The sequence below is a fragment of the Onychomys torridus genome, chromosome X, assembly GCF_903995425.1.
Source record: "Onychomys torridus chromosome X, mOncTor1.1, whole genome shotgun sequence".
Lineage (NCBI taxonomy): Eukaryota > Metazoa > Chordata > Mammalia > Rodentia > Cricetidae > Onychomys > Onychomys torridus.
Window position 1 is genome coordinate 124,370,524 of NC_050466.1, and position 22,833 is coordinate 124,393,356.

General features: G+C 40.2%; 1 protein-coding gene across 1 annotated transcript; it reads left to right on the forward strand.

Annotated features, from left to right (window-relative positions):
- The first annotated feature begins 704 nt into the window (after window positions 1-704).
- On the forward strand, window positions 705-11,588 carry Nxt2 (nuclear transport factor 2 like export factor 2). Its single transcript, XM_036173896.1, has 5 exons — window positions 705-796; window positions 1,844-1,937; window positions 2,853-2,939; window positions 10,491-10,635; window positions 11,407-11,588. Exons 1-5 carry the CDS (start codon window positions 705-707, stop codon window positions 11,586-11,588), a joined length of 600 nt encoding a protein of 199 aa, XP_036029789.1.
- The last annotated feature ends 11,245 nt before the right edge of the window (window positions 11,589-22,833 follow it).

The following is a 22,833-nucleotide window of genomic DNA, read 5'->3' on the forward strand; positions in this document are numbered from 1 at the left end:
TATGTCGGGAGGTGGTGGCACACGCCTTTAATCCCAGCACTCGGGAGGCAGAGATCGGCAGATCTCTGTGAGTTCAGGCCAGCCTGGTCTCCAAAGCGAGTTCCAGGAAAGAAGCAAAGCTACACAGAGAAACCTCCTCTCGAAAAACCAAAAAAAAAAAAAAAAAAAAAAACAATAAATAAATAATGCAGATTCATGCATAGCTGACTAAGAAAATATACATTAGAAATAAACTGTGGAAAAATCAGTTTAAACTGGGCGGTGGTGGCACACGCCTTTAATCCCAGCACTCAGGAGGCAGGCGGATCTCTGTGAGTTCAAAGCGATCCAGGACAGGCACCAAAACTACACAGAGAATCCCTGTCTCGAAAAACAAAAACAAACAAACAAACAAAAAAATCAGTTTAAATTTTGGACTTGAGAGTATGAGAAACATTCAGAACAGTCTCATTTTCACTATTAGTAAGAATCCGTATGTATAATTTCAGCTTCATAACTGTAGAGCGGAAGTTACAAAACTGTGACTCATTAATATATGAAGAACCGTGGAGCATCACGTGGGAGTAGCTGCCCCGGAAGTAATAAGAAAGGCAGTAAGCATCATAACAGGCAAACCGGAAGTGACTGAAGTTGAGTCGCGCGCAGTCAGAGGAAAAGGCGGTTGCTGTGAGTGCTGTCGTGAGAGCGCGGCAGAGACGAAAAATATGAAAAAATACAGTAATAACTGGTCCTATGAGGGCAAACGTTATGGAAGATCTGGCTGTTCCTCTCAGGATCCACAAACAAGCTACAGATAGTAAGTATATAGAAATATTTGATTCGAACTTAGAAGTCTGTCATGGCCGCTTTGGGATTAACCATTTTAAGAAATGGTGCCAGCGTACTGAAACCAGTTTGGCCCGGCATTTTCATTTACTTAAGTTTAAATCTTAGTCACTGGGTAATCCCTGTTTGTTGATCGGTTTGTTTTAATAATGTGATGATAAAATAACATTTAACTCACAACATAAATAATTGAATATGGATAAAATGCTTAGAAAAGTGCTTGTAGTCATTACTAAACTGTTTCTGATCAGGCTGTGCTGAATAAGCTGTACACCATAAACCGTAGGATGTTGGGTTTTGGGTTTTTTTTGTTTTTTGTTTTTTTGTTTTTTTTTTTTTTTTTTTTTTTTTTTTTTGGCTTTTTAGGCTTTTTAGGGGAGGTGCTTGACATTTAATCCCCTCAGTGTGGAGGAAATGAGTAAAATATTTGTATTTTAAACAGTGGAAAGTTTTTAGGTATCCAACTAAGATGTTAGTAGCAGAGGCTCACAGTAGAGAACGTTCTAGAACTTTAAATGGTTTTCAGCCTCTCCTGCAGTAAGCGGTTTTCTGAGCCGGTCCTCAAGTTCTGCCCCCGTTTCCCATTGGCTACTAACCTAGGTTTTCCCGTTTCTCATTGGCCCTCCAGTTTTGGGCTCGCCTCCTGGAATAAAGACATCCCTGTACCAGCCCCTTTACTTTGCCAGGGCAGGTAAATGGAAAATTGAGATGCGTTTGTTTTCTTTGTTAAGATTACAAGAGCAGAGTGGTTTTCTTGTTGTTGTTTTGTTTTGTTTTTTGTTTGTTTTCTTTTTAAGGGGGGTTGTTTTGTTTTTTCTTGTTCGTTGTTTTTTCTTTTTTCTCTCTTTTATGCTAATAAACAGTTTGCAAATAATTAAAACAGATGGAAAGAATTAGTTGGAACTGAAGGGAACTGCTGCTTAAATGCAACATGGGGTGATTTTAACAATGGGCAGGTTGAAAAATCTGTGCCTTTGCCAAATTTCATTTTCTTGCTAAACATTTCATCTTTACACAGCCAAAGGAGCCATTCTCGTGGGGAGGTAGTGACACCTCCACTGCTGGAGCACAAGGAGCATGCGGTTTCAAGCTCCCCAATGGCCATGGCTGTGGTGAGTGCATGCCACTATGGGGTGCTGAGGAGCTTGGGCCTGAGCCAGAGGGGAGGGGAGGCTCAAGCACAGCTTGGACACTTGAGCAAGTGATGAATCAGGGTCTGGCTTGCCAGCCCTTGGGGCGGGGCTTGCTCCCTCCTCCCCCAAGGATCTAGAAAAGACCATACATGGGAGGAAAGCAACCTTAGGTGGATGGGGGCTCACTCATTTATGGCTTACAGTGTCCGGCCTTTCCATCGGCACTTTAAAAATCAGAATCTCCTGATCACTCACAAAGAATGGTGATTATTTTTATTTCAAGGAATAGGACTTTCTCAGTAAAAGGGTGGTGGCAAAGTTACTTAATCAGGAATCTTGCAAGAATACTCTGAGGAGATTCATTTCTTGGTTTTTTTGGAATTCATTTGCAAACAGTAGTGAATGTTTACATAATGTAAGAAAAAATTCTGAGTGTGGCTGTTTAGACTTTTCTTAACAGTTTTTAGAAAGCTCAATAATTTTTGAGCTTGGTCATAAGTTGAAACTCAGAACTTACTCAGTGACTATCCACCCCTCATACCCACCATTCTCCCCCAAGTTCCTGTTTCAATGATGTCCTTTTGTAGGTGAATGTTTTGTAAAATACTGAGGTATTCTTTGCTTAGTTGTCAAGCAAAGATCCCAGAGTTATATGTGAAGAGTGAAAAGGGGGAGATGAACATGTTCTGAAGACAAAGACCTTAAACTAGCAGCAGTTTGCTTTTAAAGCTGAAAGCCTTTGTGCCTTGACCTTTAAAATACTCAAATTTATGTGATAGTGGATTTCCCATGCAGCTTTATAGGGATGAATATAAATTATAACTTCTGTTGCATATGTTGTGCTGTGGAGGATTGGTGGGATTATGATTTACCTTTGTGAAAATTTTCTTATAGGATTTTAAAACTTATGTGGATCAGGCATGCAGAGCTGCTGAGGAATTTGTCAATATTTACTATGAGACAATGGACAAAAGAAGACATGTGAGTTTTATAATCTCTGTTGCTCTTTGTTTAAATATCTTTTATCTGACACACATAAGTAATTACTGTGTACATGTTCTTTAAGAGTTGTTTTTATTTGGTTACAGTTTGGTGTTTTATTTTTCTTTTTTGATGTTGTTTTATTTTCTTAGTTTTGAAGGTTTTTGTATTGCATTTTTGTTTGGATTTTTGAGAAACTACTACTTGGGAAACTAAGGAAATGATCAAGAAGGACTTGGGGAGGGGAAGAATATGATCAAATTATATTTAAATTTAAAACTGTTTTAAATAGGGTTGTGGATTTAGCTCAGTGGTACGCAAGGCCCTGGGTTCCATCCTCAGCTCAAAAAAAATTGTTTTAAATAATAAAAACATAATATTGCAAAATAGTTGATCATACTTCAAACCTGGAGATTTCATTGTCTATGGAAAAACCTGTTTCTAGTTGTGGTGTGGCTCAGCCCTAGCACACACCTTTTTTTAAATTTATGTATTTTTATTTCATGTGCATTGGTGTTTTGCCACAGGTGTCAGGTCCCTTGGAACTTGAACTACAGACAGTTGTGAGCTACCATGTGGGTGCTGGGAATTGAACCCGGGTCCTTTGGAAGAGCAGCCAGTGCTCTTAACCACTGAACCATCTCTCCAGCCCCCTAGCACACACCTTTAACCCAAAAGTTTTCAGATTGAATGTTGTAAACAGGATTAAATAAAGTCAACCATAGGTGAAGAGGTGGAGCAGTTGACAGGAAGTGAGTATAGGATTATCATGAAAAAAAACACACAGGAAGTAGAAAGGAGGGACATTCAGTTTGAGGAGTCTTGTTTGAGGAGGCATAGGAGAAGGGGGAGGCTTCTGGAATGTCAGCTGAGGAGAAAGGTCAGCTGGGTGCTTTCTCTGCCTCTCTGAGCTTTCACCCTAGCATCTGGCTCCTGTGTCTTTATTGATAAAATCAAATGATTAAGATTTCATTAAAACCAACATTTGGCACCCAATGTGGGGCACAACCACAAGGACAGAGAAATCATGCCAGCTGTGAACAAACTGAAAAGCCATCAGATTTAGTAAGACTCCTGGGAACTTCTCAAGGAGAGAATTTAAGTAATATTAAAAGGAAAAATTTCCCCCATGTTAAGGATGGGAAATAAAATATGGGGCTTTAGGATCCTATAGAGTGCTACTTTAGATGGCTTAAAAATAGAAGCAGAAGCTGGGCGGTGGTGGCGCACACCTGTAACCCCAGCACTCAGGAGGCAGAGGCAGGTGGATCTCTGTGAGTTCAGGCCAGCCTGGGCTACAAAGTGAGTTCCAGGAAAGGTGCAAAGCTACACAGAGAAACCCTGTCTCGAAAAAACAAAACAAAACAAAACAAAACAAAAATGAAGCAGAAAATGAAAAGATAAATGGCTTAACTGAGATTGACATAGTACCAATTATAATTACTATCAGTCTGTAAATTCATATTTTATCCTTAATAACCATATTGTTTTTTATGCCAAATGTGAAAATTGGTTTGATAATTATGCCAGATATGAAAAGTGGAGTGATAAGATTCAAGCCTTAGAAAGACTTATAAATGAAAATAAGAAAAATGCTCAGACTTGGAGGAATTTAGACAAGAACCTACCATGCTATCACATGGTAAAACTGAAGAGGGGTGGGACAAGGTTGTTAGAAAACCAACCTTAGCTTATCCAGTTACTATACAAGAACTACCAGCAGACAGCAGATATGTGTGAATATGTGTGTTACATTAGGGAAGATTTTGCCTTTGTTTCCAAAGGAGAAGAAAAGCTGTAAATACCATCAAGATTGATAAAGATTAAATTCGAACAGGAGAGACCTCCTGAATAAGGAGAGGTGATAGTTTATCAGACGGTTTGGTCATTCAGTCCAAATTAACTTATAAAGACCAACAAATGCTATTCATTTGAACAGGCATGAAAAAGTAAAAATAGAAATAACTATTTTCGAATGATAATTTACTAAAGGCACACTTTCCTTACTGGCATGAAATGAAAAAATATATTTTTTGAACCACATGTCTTAATTCCATGTTAGAATGTTAGACTGTAATTGCCATCTAGCACATGCCATCTTGGACATCAGCTTTTGAGTGTTCTTAAATAAAATGGATATTTTTGTTGTTTTGGTTTTAAAAACATAGTTAAGAGATTTAAAATTTTGTAAGTAAATTCAAAAGGTTACTATAATTCAGACTTGTTTTCTAAATCTCTAAGAGTTGAAGTTTTGTGGAGTTAAGATAAAAGATTTGAGCAGGACCCCTCCTGGGCAGCACAATAGAACTGACCCTGGTGTGTGTGTGTGTGTGTGTGTGTGTGTGTGTGTGTGTGTGTGTGTGAGAGAGAGAGAGAGAGAGAGAGAGAGAGAGAGAGAGAGGGAGGGAGGGGAGGTGAGCCATCCCTGAGGGCATGAGAGTAGGGGTGCTGACCCCACCCCCCCCCCCACACTCCCTATATGCCCCTACAGCAATCAGGAGAGAGGGCCATGCACCTTGCCTGGGCAAAACAATAGAGCTGATTTTACTGAGTCATTTTACTGCCCCCTTCCCCCGCCACTAATAAAGGATCCCTCTGGGAAAACAAACAAACAGTAGAGATGATCCTGGCAATGTAAGTGTGGAGGATCTGGAGATGAGGATAGGAGAGCAGGAGAACTGCCCCTCCCCCTCCTTGCTGTAGGCTGCATTGGAGGCAGGCACGTAAGAATTACAAGGATTTAAATTTAAAAGCCACTTGAAAAAGGCAGGCTGAAATTCAAAGTGCACGTCCTTTGGGATCTAAAAATAAAAACACTTAAACCTTGAATTTATATATAAAGAGAACAGGGAAATGGGTATGTTTATCCACACTTACTGAGGTATATTTAGTTTTAGAATTTCAAAATAATTTTTTTAATTAAAAGATAATTTTTCAGGGCTGGAGAGATGGCTCAGAGGTTAAGAGCGCCAACTGCTCTTCCAGAGGTCCTGAGTTGAATTCCCAGCACCCACATGGTGGTTCACAAACATCTGTAATGAGATCTGGCACCCTCTTCCGTATACGTAATAAATAAATAAATCTTTTAAAAAAAGATAATTTTTCTGTTGCCAAAAAACGTCTTGCCCTAGGAAAGATAAAACCTTCCAAAAAAGGAAGCCTTTTTTTATTATATTGTTGTTAAAAACATAATATAATAAGAAAAGAACAAGTTGCTTATCGACTGTATGGTAAGTTATTAGTAGGGATGTCAGCTCTGGAATAATATCGTAAGATTGCCTTTTCCTAGTACCATGCTCTTAGGCAAAGTCTCAACTTTTCATATCCTCATTTTACTTTTAAGTAGGAAAAAAATTTTGCAATGCTGGAAACTGAACTCAGGGCCTTAACATACTATACAAGTGTCCTATATCCCCAGCTCAGGAATTAATTGAAATACTGCATATAACATTGGGTCGGTCCAGCATACCTGTACTTAAGTAGTTGATCATTTTTTTGTCCCTTGAATTAACATAGTTAAATAAATAGTGCTAGTATTGAACAGTCTACATTTTTGGGGATGTCTCCTGGTTTTCCTCTTTTATTTTCTATATTAATGGAAAATTTCTGATTAAGCTTCATAATAACTAAAAATCCCCCCAGTAGTGAGTAACTCCACCAATGCAATAGTCAGATCAGGCCAAGTTATTAAGTCCAGGTTTGCCGGGTCATGGTGGCGCATGCCTTTAATCCCAGCACTCAGGAGGCAGAGGCATGTAGATCTCTGTGAGTTCGAGGCCACCCTGGTCTACAAAGTGAGTTTCAGGAAAGGCACAAAGCTACACAGAGAAACCCTGTCTTGAAAAAAACAAAAACAAAAACAAAAAAACAGAAAAGAAAAGACAAAGAAAGAAAGAGCAGATATGTCTTTGAGCCTAGAGAGCTGGTACCAGCACTAATGTTCCAGGAGCTTGGGGGGGATGGCATGCCAAATCAATGGATGATGTGTTCAAAAGTACCTGACTGATCACATCTGCTGTTTCCCTGAAGTTGGGGAGTACATCCATCCTGTAAAGGTGTCAGTAAGAGTTAAGAGATAATGGAGCTTTTTATGAGTGAGCATGTAGGTGAAATCAACCTGTCAGTATTCACTCGGTTGGTATCCTCAGAGCTGGTGCAGAGGCTGGCATATCTGGAGGGACCCCTGTAGGTTGGCCTTGGCATGAGGAGAGGAATAGACCTCTGCAGAAACCTGCCATATTCTCAGATCTCTGAAGGTGTCTGTAAAACAACTGGAACAGATTCATGTCTTGGTGTCATAGCAAAAGGCTGTGGCTTTGGGTTAAAAGGTATGAACATTTTTCCTAGGGTGTGCTTTCAGCTCAATGAAACACACCTTTAAGTCTATACTTAGAGGACAACAAGAGGAAATTTATTGAACAGAAGACATTGATTGAGTGAAGGAGGAGGAGAGAGGGAGGCTGAGGAGAGAGGGAAGAACAGAGTTGAAAATGCCTGCAGGCTTCCATAACCCCTCTAATGCTAACCCGTCTCTAAAAGCTGGGACCAGTTAAAATCCACAGAAATTTAAGAACTTCTGAAAACTGTCTGTAGTCAGTGCTCTATCAGTTTATAAAAACCCTCATCATCAAACACCATCAGATCTGAGAAGGTAAGTAAGAAGTGAGACAGCTTTCCAGTTACCTAGGCAATCCAAGGTTTCTCCATGGGGGAACAGAAGTCCTAGAAGCAGTACGTGTCTTCAGCTGCCAAGCTCAGAATATCTACAAGACTTTCCTGTGGGGCAGGGATTTGGAGAGAGTGACCTGCCTTGCCTTGGCAAAGCTGGGCAGTCAGTTTCCCTGTGTCCTGTTCTTTCCATCTGAACAGGCTCTTGGCAGCGGTTTAAAGTGCAAAGCAGGATTTGGCTGTGTGGTTGGCTTTTGCCACATTTAAAGCAAGCTTCAAGGTGCAAGTTCTTCTGTGGCCTTGGAGGAGATACAGGATGCTGCTAGGAGTTGGCATGTCTCTATAAGATTTTTCATTAAAATGCCATATTCTCAGATCTCTGAAGCATTTGAGGATCAGGGGAACAAATTCTGTTAGATATTTCTAAACTAGACAAAAGGTTAGCCTTAACTTTGAGAGCATTTATAAGTTAAATATGGACTTACAGTTCACTCAGTTAGTTACAGCTTACCAATGTTAGTAAAAGCAAGAAGGTTAGAAGGAATAGTTTTTAGTCTCTAGGTTTCAGCTGTGATCCTAAGATACAATCGTAAGGCAAAACCAACTGTTAACATTACAGACAATTTAATGGTTTTTTTTTGGGGGGGGGGGGTTAAAGACAAGGCTTCTCTGTAGCTTTGGAGCCTGTCCTGGAACTCACTCTGTAGCCCAGGCTGTCCTCGAACTCACAGAGATCCGCCTGCCTCTGCCTCCCGAGTACTGGGATTAAAGGTGTGCACCACCACTGCCCGGCCAATTTAATGTTTTTTGTTTGTTTGTTTTTGGGGTTTTTTTTTTTTTGTTTGTTCGTTTTTGTTTTTTTAAAGATTTATTTATTTATTATGTATACAGCATGTATGACTGCAGACCAGAAGAGGGCACCAGATCTCATTACAGATGGTTGTAAGCCACCATGTGGTTGCTGGGAATTGAACTCAGGACCTCTGGAAGAGCAGTCAGTGCTCTTAACCTCTGAGCCATCTCTCCAGCCCCCAATTTAATGTTTTTTTAGAATCAGTATCAAGGGATTTTTTTCTTAGGTTACAAAATCTGGCTGCCAGCAAGATAACATCCCTGTATATGAATGTCCAGAGGTACAGCTTTAATACCTCATTAAACCAGCATTGTTTTACATCCTATCTTTTATAAACCTTGTTTTTAGGACAGGACAGGGATTATCATACTGAAATCTATCCTAATCCAAAATAACTTAGAGACCTAATGTCACCTGGTGGACCCATTTCTATGTGGTCATCTCTGTCTTAATGGCAGCTGGTCCATATGGTTGTTTTAAATTTGGAGTTACCAGTTTTAAGTTACTTTTTTGTTAAAGATTTTTAACCATACCCAATTTCTTAACTATTTTTCTTTATAATAAGATAGAGTAGAGTAAAATAACTTTTTTTGTCATTACAAAATCTGAGCCCAGATAGCTAGTTGTGAGCATAGCTGTGCTGTTACCAAGACACATGGAACACATAATCTCAGGCATTCAAAACCAGTCAAAAACAAGCATACTGTAACCACATTTCTATCCATACACACGAAATAGACGGGACTTAAGATGAGCAAAACTTTCCCCAGGAAGCCATGTCAGATGGCCAAGTTAAAAATCCTGAAATAAGAGTTTACAGAATCAGCAGAATGTAAGGAAGCATAGTAAAGACATTTCCTGGCCATGGCAGACGTGCTGGCTGGAGTTGTCCACCATGGTGCTGGGCTCGAAATTGCAGTGCCTCAGGCACTGAGCCCAGAGAAGGCTTGGAGAAAGGGATGAAAAACAGTAGCAGCAGGCTGCCTGAGCTGGAACAGCAAGTAGAGGATTTTGGGAAAAGAGATTTTTGGGAGAGAGGAAGTTGTAGCAGAGTTTATTGAAGGAGAACAGAATGGTTAAGGGCAGTGCGGGTGGGTAGAATTTCAGCACAGTACAATGTGTGTAGGGGGGTTGCCAGGTGGGAAAAAGGGACCCCCACCCCTGCAGCATAGCAGGGTAGCAGGGTCAGTAGGAGGGAGGGAACAAAGGGAGACAAGACTACTGCAGGCATAATAGGCACGCAGTGGCAAGCAGGGAACTCTGGGGGGGGGGGGGGGCGCGTGGAGACACAGACCATCAACAAAAGCATGAGATGGAAGGAAAGCAGGGAAAGAGATTTATAGGAGAGAGGAAGATGTACCGGCATGCAGCAAAAGCAGAGTGAAGGGGCAGAGGCAGAAATGCAGAGAAACAGCAGAGGGGATACTGGTGGGCTGAGAAAAGGGGTGTGATGCTTATAAACCTGGATGAGGGACCTAATTTGGATAAATTTCATAGCAATTGGAGATGAGACTGAACCTACAAGCATCCATTCACAAGGCTTATTCTGGGTGGGGCTGGAAGCTACAAAAACTGCATCCGGTCTATACAGCCTGCTGACAAGAACGGTGTACAATTGTCTCTCCAGTGTGGAACATCTTTGGGACAAGAGAATTCTGGAATGGGCCGGGGCTGGAGCTACCTGATGTTGCAATGACCTTAGCAGGTGCTCTGGAAGTCTCCAGCACAGAGGGTCAAAGGCTTGGAAGGGATCCTGAATCTCTCATAGGCATTTTGGTTTGGAAGTGGGTAGCTTACCAAGTGAAGTCAGTCTGGGGCCTCAGATGATGTGGTATGTGTGTTGGGGGCAGGGAGAGGTGAGAATGGCTTCCCACAGCCATGCTCCAAGGTCACGGGAAGCAAGTGGCAAAGGAAGTGGAGGTGGAGACAGAGTCATGAAAATGTTTACCTTTCATCTATAATCTCCTAATGAATTTCTAGAAAATGTTTCAGAAAAAATTAATTTTTAAAAAGTTTTCCTTTATTTTTAGGCAATTGTCAGGCTGTATTTGGACAAGGCCACTCTAATCTGGAACGGAAATGTTGTTACAGGGCTGGAAGCCCTTACTAATTTTTTTGAGATGTTGCCTTCCAGTGAGTTCCAGATCAATATGTTGGACTGCCAACCAGTTCATGGTAAGATCATGATCTTTCAAAGCATCTCCTTTATTTGCTGTTAGTAAACATTGAGGTTCACGCCTAAAGCAGCAATAACTTGTAATAGTAGATATATTTACTTATTTGAGCAAGTGAAGTGTCACGAAAAGTAATTTATACAGTCATGCTTTGGGACTTTTAGATGCTTTTCACTCCGGAGAACTATCCAGTTTGGATAGTGTATGAGTATTGGTTATTACAATTTATATGAGGAATTGCAACTAAATGTGATTTTTGTTGAAAAGGAGACTGCCTACAGAACAAAAAATCTATTCTGTGTCATAGACTAATGTGTTTGAGGTTCTGTTAACATTTCAGAGAACCATATTCTGTGAAAGAATGACTCGGGACATGACAGAATTTGATTCAGTAGTTGATGTAGTGTATAATATTTCCCTCTAGATGGAGTACTTACTATCTTAAGTAGTTGTTTATAGTTATATTTCCCCGTATAGTTCCTGAAGAATGGCTTAAGAAGCAAACTATGAGTGATGTTAGATATCTAATGAAATATTAGTACATATAGGAAACAAATGGTCATGCTAGATTTATAATCTTTCTTTTGAAACTTAAGAGTACCCCACAAATCTTTCTGGATAGAAAAAAACATCTTATTTTTTTTCACATTCAACTTTTGACTTCAGGATGCATGCTCAAAGTACGGAACATTTATGAAAAAGCTTTAGCGTTGTATCATAAGCTTCTGTAGACGTGTAAATTGCTATCTTTCTCTTGTCTGTATTGCTGAAGAGCAAGCTACCCAGTCCCAGACTACAGTGCTCGTTGTGACCAGTGGCGCTGTGAAGTTTGATGGAAACAAGCAGCACTTCTTCAACCAGAACTTCCTGCTGACTGCACACAGCACCTCTCACAGCACTGTGTGGAAGATCGCAAGTGACTGCTTCCGCTTTCAAGACTGGGCCAGCACCTAAAGGAGCAAAAGCCCACTCTACAGGTCCATTAGTTCCAGCAGGAGAAATTTAATGTGAGATAATATATGTCATTGCACAAGTACTATATCCCAGTATGTGCTGAAACAAAATGTAATATGTTTTTTATTCCTAGTAGCACTTTTGCTAGAGAGGTTGCCAGTTTGGATTATTGCCCCTAAGAACTTTACATACATAGTTTTTTACATACCTTATGTATACATTCCCCTACTGATACTCCTGGGGTAATAGTAAACATGATCCAGGTACTAAGATACTCACTGTGAACCCAGTCTGTTGCACAAATGGAGTCCTTTTGTAATACTGTCTGTGGAATAGCACAACATAGCTCTGTAGGAGGAAGTAGTGGCTTTTCTGTCCTTGGGATAATTTTTTAGTGAAGCACATGCCTGTTTACGATCAACCCGGGTAATATAGTTTTAATACATAAGTATAGATTTTTGAAGTCAATTCAAATTAGTTTACACACCAGTATTCTGACATATCTGAATTAGATATAAGGGTTTTATAGTCTGTATTGTTTTCTTACATCGACATGTTTCCTTTTGAAGTTGATCAACTAGATGGGCGAAAAAATGTTGTTGGCTGATACTTGAGGATTGGGTGTATTTAGTGGCAATAACACCTTTCCAACATTTTCTTGGCAGCTTCTGGTCAATATAGTTATGTGATAAGTGGTAGCGAAACTAAAAGCTTTATGGGAGAATGGGGAATAGAAAATGTAGAAATCCAAGACCGAAGCCAAAAATGAGAGAGGTAACCGAGTGATAAAATCAGTTCTTGTTTCTTCCTGGCAGTATAACCTAGTTTGAGGATTTGAATCCCAGAGTCTTTTAAGCATTCTTGCCAAATTGGTCATAAGTACGCTTTTGTTCTAAGAATTGGATTTTAAGATCTTCTTACTTCCCTTCACACGTGTCTCTAGTATCCATCCCAGTTTATTTGAGAACTTATAAGAGTCAGTCGTCAGCAGTAAACTGAACTTTGTGACAGACTCTGAAAGTTAGAAAGGAAACTACTGCTTTCTCTGTGCGCCCTGAACTCCCACATCAGCTTCAGGCCCAAAGACTTCTGTATGTTACCTACCACCCACATGAATAACTTTCGCCTCTGCTTTTTCTACTATCAACTGCACTATCTACTATTTAAAGTTGTTTTTAATTTTATAATTTGTTTTTATGTGGCACTGGATAAAAGAAAAATCAATATTAAAACATTTCTGCCCATAGTTAAAAAAACCATAAAAACAGAAAAGATCTCCATGATAAACTTTAAAGGAACAAACTCATTAATTTTAATGTTTTAGCTTCTAGAGAAAAAAGATGTATTTTTAGCTTTTAGTTAAACTTTAAAACTCTTTGTAATTAAATATTTTAAGCCAAATATGCTAGCTTTGTTCTGTAGTTCAACCAAAATTAAATTTTTATCACTTAATTTTAAAACTAGTCATTTACTTTGGCCCAGAAATACACACTATATTTCTAATTACTGTGTTATTAAAATTGAATTAAATATAAGGGTATAGAACTGAGATTAAAACCATTCCTTATTTCAGTGCTTAGCAAAACTTACACGTTTCTCTTCAGAGTATGCTTACTCTTATTTTGAATTAGTTTTTTAAAAAAACCTACATCTTTGGAAGAAACAATTAAAATGCCCAAGTGTACTGCCCTTTCTGTCAGTAGAGAACAGTCTCAAAAGCTGTATAGAGCTAGCAGTAACAGAATTGAACCATTGTGAATTACTTTATCCATACTCTGTATAACTCCATAATCTGTATGATGTTTAAATGGCTGGAACTTCTCACATATGGACTAAACTATGTTTTTGACATGTTTGTATTTTTATAACTTGAGAAATACAATAAAAATTGCATTTTGACAAGTTTTCTCAAATCTTTCTTAAGGTGTTTTTGTATTTAAGTTCCCAGAATGGGAACTTGTTCTTTATAAGCCCTCTTAACATGAAAAAAAAAAAGTTAAAATGTTGAAAACAAAGCACACACACACAAAAAAACGTTGAAAACAATGGTAGATAATTTGGACCTTTTTCTTTGTCATTTCTATAGTCCGTCTTTTTCTCCCTCTTTTCCTACCAAGTGTTCCCACTGCAACTCTTTGAAGTACCGGTGAAGTTTGGGGTGAGAAGTTAGAACTCTTAACCTGGAGAAAATAGCTGAAACATTATAGTCAGTAAGCATTGAAACAGAAATACAGTTGTATTCCAGAAATATTTATTCTTTCAGCTTTAATGTTACATTAATAATATATCAGCAGAATCTGGAGAGAAGGTTCAATGATTGAGAGCTGATGCAATACCAAAGAAAAGAGACTAACCCTTGGTGTTACTTACACAAGAGTTGGCCTGATTTGTGCAGAAGAGTCCCTAATCTCTCCCTGAGCTCATTGATCTCTTGAACAAAGGCTATCTTCGAGCTATTGAACAACACAGCAAATGGATTAAAGGGGAATGAGGAACTTTTGTCTTAATCCTTTACAGAAGTCTTGCAAGGGAGTAAATTGTTTTTTGGTCCTATTGACTCAGAACAGTACATGAAACCACAGTGAGATATATATATATATATATATTTATAACCCCATGTTGCTTTCAACATTTTTCTTAACGAGTAAGGTGGTCATTGCTTTTAATGCTTTGTGGTTTTCAGCACAACATCTTATGTACATACATTATTCCGATTAAAGGATAAATGTGGTATTTGGGAAGGAAATAAGAAGTCAACTAAGCAAATAACAGCCAAAGAGCTAATCCTCTTATTCTGAAATTTCACTGGATTAACTCTTGCCAGAAACTAGAGGGGACATTTAGTAGAAAATGCCCTCATCTGTTAACATTTGTTGTAAGAGTGAATGTGAAATTGGAAGGATAAGTATGCTTTATTCTGGCTGATGTGATAATCCAGCATTCAGGAAGCAGAGGCAGGTGGGTCTCTGAGTCAGGTCAGCCTGAGCTATGGGTGAATTGCTGGACAACCAGAACCACAAGGAAAAAAAAAAAAGGTAAAGTGCAAATAGTCCATGTGCTTTAACACAGCCACATATTTAGCAGGAAAATGGTGGGCCTTTTTGATTTGAGAGTTGATTGTAAATCAGAGTATTTTTCAAAACATTACCAAACTGTTCTAGTTAATATGTTTCATTTGCCAGCTTGTGAGTCAGAGTAAACTTTGTACAAACTATCTGGAAGTATGGGGTTTTTTTTTGTTTGTTTGTTTTGGTTTGGTTTGGTTTGGTTTTAGTTTTTTTGAGACAGGGTTTCTCTGTGTAGCTTTGCACCTTTCCTGGATCTTGCTTTGTAGACTAGGCTGGCCTCAAACTCACAAAGATCCACCTGCCTCTGCCTCTGCCTCTGCCTCCCGAGTGCTGGGATTTAAAGGCATGTGCCACCACTGCCTGGTGAAGTATGTTTTTTTAAGAGTTGCTTTTATTTGACATGCATAGTGGTGCTTCTACACAAAAAGATTTCTCATTGGGCTATATAGTTAAATCTAGCCTTCTATAAAAAGCAATAAAAGGTAGAGAAGTGTGCCAGGTGGTGGTGGCACATACGTTTAATCCCCAGCACTCAGGAGGCAGAGGCAGGAGGATCTTTGTGAGTTGGAGGCCAGCCTGGTCTACAAAGTGAGTTCCAGGACAGCCAGAACTGTATCACAGAGACCCTGTCTTGTAAAACAAACAAACAAACAAACAAAAAAGGTAGAGAAGTATAAGGATTATTGTTGTAATAATGTGTCAGATGGAGGCTTTTAGGTTACAGTGTGTATTTGTGGTTAAATGTGCAATAAAGTTCCAGATAGTAAGAGCTGGTGGGACTACTTAGCTGTTAAGAGCACTCTAGTTGCTCTTCCAGAAGACCTATGTTCAATTCCAAGCATCCACATCATTGCTCACAATCCAGGAATCTGATGCCCTCTTCTGGCCTCTGCAGGCACTGCATGCATATGGTACTCAAGGATACATGTAGGCAAAGCAACCCCATGCATATCAAATAAAAGCAACTCTTAAAAAAACATAATTCCAGATAGTTTATACAAATTTTACTCTGACTCACAAGCTGTTACATTTTACTTCACAACCAATTATTAGAATGCACAAATGAATGAAATGTATCCATCTAAAATATAATTCATACATAACCACATGATATACTCCTGGAATTTATTTATTTTGTTTTTTCAAGACAGGATTTTTCTGTGTAGCCCTTGCTGTCCTGGAACTCACTCTACAGACCAGGCTGGCCTCAAACTCAGAGATCCACTTCTGCCTGCTAAGTGCTAGGATTAAAGACATATGCCATCAGTACCCTGCATGGAATTCTATTTTAATTTCATGCTATTATTTTTTTGTTAATTACAGTTATAACCTGCTCGGCTGACTTTTAGATCATCTTAAAGGATTGAATTAATAGTTTGAAAAAGACAAAAATTGAACCATATATATCGTTGTCACTGTCCCTTTCTCATGGGGAATGTAGGGTCAGCCTCCAAAATATGGGGCCATGTGTCAGTGATGTTACCCTAATGCACAAATCAAAAACTTTCTCCTCTCATGCTTGCCTTCTTTAGTGAGGGCAGTTGTATTGGTTACTTTCTATTGCTGTGATAAAACATCATGAACTTCTGGAAGAAAAAGGTGATTTCTTAGCCAGGCTGATTTCTTCGATGGGTGGTGGTGGCGCACACCTTTAATCCCAGCACTCGGGAGGCAGAGGCAGTTGGATCTCTGTGAGTTCAAGGCCAGGCTGGTCTACAGAGAGAGATCCAGGACAGGCTCCAAAGCTACAGAGAAACCCTGTTTCGAAAAACCAAAAAACAAAAAACCCTGTCTTGGAAAAGAAAAAGAAAAAAGAAAAGAAAAGAAAAGAAAGAAAAAGCAAAGAAAAGAAAAAAGAAAAGAAAAAGGTGATTTCTTATTAACAATGCCCGACAGTATCCCTGATGACAGAGGGGAGATGACAGGAACAGCAAGCTGAGAGCCCAAATCCCGAATTGCAAAGAGGATTCAGAGAAAGAGCAAACTGGGAATGGCTGGAGTCTTTAAACTCTCAAAGCCCAACTCCAGTGACGTACTTTCTCCAATAAGAAAAAACCTATACCTTCCTGAACAGCACCACTAACTGGGGACTAAGTATTCAAATCCCTATGGGGGCCATTCTCATTCAAGCCAACACATTCCGTGCTATTTTTCTCTTGAAACCATACATCTTTATTTTATTTAATTTTGTTTCACATTCTTCTTTTCACTGTTGATCTGCATAAGAGTGTGGTGGTGTGAATGAGAATGGACCTCATAGGCTCATATGTTTAAGTACTTGGTTCCCAGTTGGTGGAACTGTTTGGGAAGGATTGGGAGGTGTGGCCCTGTTGGAGGAGGTGTGTCACTAGGGACAGGCTTTGATTTGAGGTTTCAAAGGACTAGTGCCATTCCCAGTATCTCCCAGTGTCTATCGCTAGCAGCTACATGCAGAGAGACTGAGTTCCCCGAAGGGAGCTTATTTATGCCACTCCCATGATTTGGGCACCAGATGAATGAAAAAAAGAAAAAGGAAAGTACATGACTGTTCCTAGGTATGCTGGAGGAGAGAGTTTATTGTAAATAAAAGGGAGAGCATAGCTAGAAGCAGAGATATTGTGGGAATCTAGCAGTCACTGAATAGTTGTTTTCTAGAAGTACTTTGATCTTGAAGAAATCTTGGTGGAAATCAGTGATTGTTTTCTGTGATTATAGTGCTTTTTCTGAAGCAGCTTTATAGCCTTTGCATGACTTTAGTTACATGACACTCCTGGCACACCTGGAGATCTTGAATTATTGGGTACACAATAAAGACTAAAGTGGCTGGGTGTGATGCTTTCCTTCAGAGAAACATATAGATTAGATCAGAGACTTTGGTGTGAGGAATTGTTTAACCCCCAAAACAACTTTGTGTAACAATCAGTACTCCTTTGAATGGCTGTTCGAGGTTCAGTCCAGAGGCTGGACCTTTCTGCTGCCACATAGGCCTGAAATTCATCTTGAAGTTAGTTATTCTCTTTCTTTAATGGTCCCACACAACACAGAACACTTGACACAGAGATATCTGGGAGACTCCAGAATGGAGAAGACCTTGAGCTAGATGAGGAGACACAGGTGCAGCAGCCAAGAGGAAAAAGGTTAAAAAAGGGATGGGTAACCAAAATGGCTGGATTATATAGGGAAGGGCAGCCCAGCCCCTGGGCCAGAGAGTTCAGGGTAGAAGGCAAGGTATGCTAGCCATAGCCTGTAACAAGTAGGGACTGAGGGATGCTGGGAGAACCTGGCAGCCAGGTCAGCCATTTGTCCCAGGGATGGAGACTTAACAATAGGATACTCTTGCCTCAAATGACAAATGACAATTCGATTTATCAAGATCTCAAATCAAAATCACTCTGGATATAACTGCATTTAAAAAATAAAAGAGATGTCAGAACACTGTCCATGAAGGAAGCTGTGTGAGATTTCTGAGAGCTTGTGAGAAAACTCCCAAGTAAACAAGACTAATAGTTTAGCAGCAGAAGGCAACCTTGGCGGGTTGGAGCCAAGGGGTACCACAAAGTCACAGCATGCAACAGAGCTCATGTGGGAGGTTTGTTTGTGCAGAGGCAGCCTCTGAGGGAGAGTAGAAGGAAAGAGAGAGGGGGCCAGGAGGGGCTTGCCTTTTATAAGGGGACATAGTGCATGTCCATAGGGAGAGTGCTCTACTTAGTGGCTGTAGTATCTACAGTTTCACATCTTGGTTGCTTCTGTGTGTAGTTAGAGTTTTCTTGCCTGGCCCAGTCAGGACAAATCTCTCTTACCCGCCAGTCCCACAGTCGCTCAGACCCAACCAAGAAAGCACACAGAAACTTACATTGTTTAGAAACTGTATGGCCGTGGCAGGCTTCTTGTTATCTGCTTCTTCTATCTTAAAATAACCCATTTCTGTTAATCTATTCTTTGCCACGTGGCTTGTGGCTTACCAGTGTCTTTACACGTTGCTTCTCATGGCGGTGGCTGGCAGTGTCTCCCCCAGCCTTCTACTTCCCAGAATTCTCTTCTCTCTTGTCCCGCCTATACTTCCTGCCTGGCCACTGGCCAATCAGAACTTTATTTACACAGAGCGATAACCACAGCATCTGTGTATGTGTCCTGCTAGGTCCCTGAGAGCAAGCCAGTGTAAATGCCTGAATGCTAACAAAGCCAAGAGTCTTGTGACCTCTGTTCCCCCATGACATGGATTGTTCTTGGAATGTGCTTTGGTGCCCCTCCCAGATGGAGTAAATAGGAATGAGTTTTACTTGAGATTTACCCATCATCACATCCATTATTCTTCAGAATGATGTTTCCAAGATTGAGTTGTGCTGTATACTGCCTAAACTCATGTAGTCTTGCCCTTGTGACTATATACAACTTGAACTCAGGTGAACTTTGTTCACATGACCTTGCTTACCCCTCAAAATGCCCTCAGAATATAAATTGTAAAGTTGGCTATGACATGAGATTTAGTCCACATCATTTTAGGCACCACTCTCCCAGGTACACGACACCAAACAGAGTGGTAACAAAATGACGTGATGCTCTATTTTTTTGTTTCAGCTCCCACTCTCTAAACAAGCATTTTTTTGAGGGCCTACTTAGCACATTATCACTTTTTTTTGTTAGGGTCCCTATTAGAATGGTCCTCAAAAACAGAGCTAAAGAGTACTTACTATAAATGTTGTTAACTATGCACAGGAAAGTGATGTATTTTTTTCAAAGAAAATACATGTGTTAGATAAGATTCTTCAGTAATGAATTATCAGGCTTATGGCCAAAGGCTGAATGGAAATGAGTCAGCAGCATACGTTAAATAAGTTGTCTTTAAATAGAAAACTACATAAAACAAGGTTATATTTTTATAAGTTGCTAAAAATATTATATGTATCTATATGTATTTTATAGCCATGATGGTTCAATACTCATTAATGCAATATTCATAATGGCTCTATAGAACATAACTACTGCAAACGATGATACCTCTCTCAATTCTGTTGTTAGTTAAGCAGTGCGCTCCTGGATGGCCGCTGCCCGAGGCAGCCGTGCCTGTGGAGGAGAGGGATGATCGGAAGAAACACAAGCCATGGTTACCTCTTTAGAGCTTTATGGGGAGAGAGAGGGAGAGAGGGAGAGAGAGAGGGAGAGGGAGAGAGAAAGAGACAGACCCCGTGGAGGAAAGAGAACGGAAGGAGAGAGTGCAGAAAGGAAGAGAGGAAGGGTCTCACAGAGGGTCCGCCACTTTTTAGACTGGGACACCATCGCAGGCTGATGACGTAATTAAGGACAGAATCCTTACAAACACCTCTTTCCTAAACTGCTACAGTATCTTCTAGAATGATCTCCTTGCTTCTGCCTCTTTCTCTGCCTTTGTACTCTCAGAGCAGCCAGAGTGATTGTTTTCTTCTTTTTAGAGGTTTACTACATTTTATTTATTTCTTTTGTGTATGGATCAGTGGTACATGTCACAGTGGGTATGCCATGGCATCTATGTGCACATCAAGAGGACAACTTACTGGAGTTGGTTCTCTCCTTCTACTTTGTGGATCCCAAGGATCAAATTTAGGTCAATTGTCAGGCTTAGAGGCAAGTGCCTTTATCCAGTGAGCCACTGAAGGCCTTCAGAGTAATTTTCTGGTATGATAAGTCAGAATATGTTACTTTCCTCATAAAACCATTGGGGAAATCATCCTGTTGTGCTTAAAATAAAATCCAAATTTCCTACTCTATTAGAATTATCCAGAGAAACAGAACCAATAGTGTACATGTGCACGTGAGTGTGTGTGTTGAAGGAGGAAAGGTGGACAATCCTGCTGTGGATATCGCTCTGTGTAAATAAAATTCTGATTGGCCAGGCAGGAAGTATAGGCGGGACAAGAGAGGAGAGAATTCTGGGAGGTGGAAGGCTGGGTGGAGAAGACACTGCCAGCTGCCGCCATGACAAGATGTAAGGTACTGGTAAGCCACGAGCCATGTGGCAAAGTATAGATAAATAGAAATGGGTTCATTTAAGATAGAAAAGGTAGATAACAAGCAGCCTGCCACGGCCATACAGTTTATAAACAATGTAAGTTTCTGTGTGCTTTCTTGGTTGGGTCTGAGCGACTGTGGGACTGGTGGGTAAGAGAGATTTGTCCTGACTGGGCCAGGCAGGAAAACTCTAACTACACAATCCAGCTTATTATGGGAAATGGCTTATATAATTATGGAGTCCAAGGAATGCTATGGTCTGCATTTAAATGAAGAATCAAGACTGCCACTAGCAAAGTTTGGCCTGAGACTCTGTAGCCTGCTGCTATATGCTCTGGCATTCAAAGTCCCCAAAAGCCATAATTCTAGTGTCCAATGGAAAAAAAAAAGATGAGTGGCCCAGTTCATGAAGAGAGAGTGAATTTGTCCCTCATTCCATCTGCTCTGTCTGGACTCTTAAAGTAGATGATACATATTCACAGTGGGGAGCATGTATGTTCTTTACTCAAGAGGTAATCTCCCCCACAAGCAACCCTTACAGAAATACCAAAGAACTACTGTTTTACTGTTATCTCTGAACTCAATCTGGCACACAAACTGAATTCTCATACTTACCATGATCTACAACTGTGTGATCAGGATTCTGCCTGTCTCTCCATCCTCATCGTGTCTCACTCTTTGTCCACACTCTTTCCTTCTGTTTTACCCATACTGGGCCTTTTCCCCTCTTCCTTCAGTATGCCAAACTCATTCCTTCCTCAAGATCTTTGTGATTATGGTGATTATAGAAACTTGAATGGCTGATTTCTCAGCTTTTAATCCTTAGGTAAAATTGTCTATCAGGCAAGCTGGCTCAGTGGGTAAAGGTGCTGAATACCTGAGCCCAGTCCCCAGCAACCACACAGTAGAGGGAGAGAACTGACTCCTGTGGATTGTCCTTTGATTATGTCATGTGCACCCCCACACATGCACACGCATAAATAAGAAAGCGGATCAATAAATAGATATGAAACCATTTTAAAAATAAAATAAAACTGTCATCCTGAGAGAAGTCTTTGCTGAGCAGGCTAGCTAAAGTAAGCCATTAGATACTCATAGCATCCTGTTCCTTCCTCTTCTTGCGACTGTGACAACACTTCTTCCACAGTGGCAGCTTCCGTTCATAACCGAAGGTTCTACTTTTTGTTGTTGTTGTTTGTTTGTTTGTTTGTTTGTTTTTTGGTTTTTTGAGACAGGGTTTCTCTGTGTAGCTTTGTGCCTGTCCTGGAACTCACTTGGTAGCCCAGGCTGGCCTCGAACTCACAGAGATCCTCCTGCCTCTGCCTCCCGAGTGCTGGGATTACAGGCGTGCGCCACCACCGCCCGGCTAGGTTCTACAAACTGTATGGGCGAGGCAGGCTTCTTGTTATCTACTTCTTCTATCTTAAATTAACCCATTTCTGTTAATCTATACTTTGCCACATGGCGTGTGGCTTACCAGTGTCTTTACATGTTGCTTCTCATGGTGGCGGCTGGCGGTGTCTCCCTCCAACCTTCTACTTCCCAGAATTCTCTCCTCTCTTGTCCCACCTATACTTCCTGCCTGGCCACTGGCCAATCAGAACTTTATTTATACAGAGCAATATCCACAGCACTTCCCCTTTTCTTTTTTTTTTAAGGAAGGTTTTAACTTTTACATAGTACAATTACATATAACAAAACAATTATCAAGCAAGAATTACAGTTACAATATTAAAGAAGATATCCTATCTATCTTATATTTGTGAGTCTAAGGTTTTATATCTAACTTATCTTTTATCATAACTGAGGAAATTATAACTATCTAGTCTTCAACCACATCAAAGACCTCAGAAGGATATAATATTACCTGAGAACCAGGAGAAGGATGTAAGCATTTTTCAGGAGCCTTATAAGAGTAGACAGAGACAGCTGGCAGCCTGGACAGTCACCTAATGTTCCTTTGTAAAGTTGGGGCATTTGTCTTCAGCCCACAGGGCTAGAGTCTCTTGGTCACTTTTCTCAGTGTCCTGTAGAATGTCTGGCAGTTTCCTCTGCGAAGCAGGAACCTGAAGGACCATTTTGTCAAGCAAAGTTTAGTGGTCACCTTTCTATGGGTCCTGCATATCCAGTCGATCAAGCAGTCCAGGCAAGAACAGTTTCTTGCCCAAATGGCTATTTTTGCCAAGGTGAAGATAAGATATAAAGTGTCTTTA

What these genes read in the sequence shown, in the direction of transcription:
- Nxt2 (XM_036173896.1), top strand. Translation starts at nt 705, where the DNA reads ATGAAAAAATACAGTAATAACTGGTCCTATGAGGGCAAACGTTATGGA. An exon ending in CCACAAACAAGCTACAGATA is followed by an intron (nt 797 to 1,843) that starts GTAAGTATATAG and finishes ATCTTTACACAG; the next exon opens with CCAAAGGAGCCATTCTCGTG. An exon ending in CAATGGACAAAAGAAGACAT is followed by an intron (nt 2,940 to 10,490) that starts GTGAGTTTTATA and finishes CTTTATTTTTAG; the next exon opens with GCAATTGTCAGGCTGTATTT.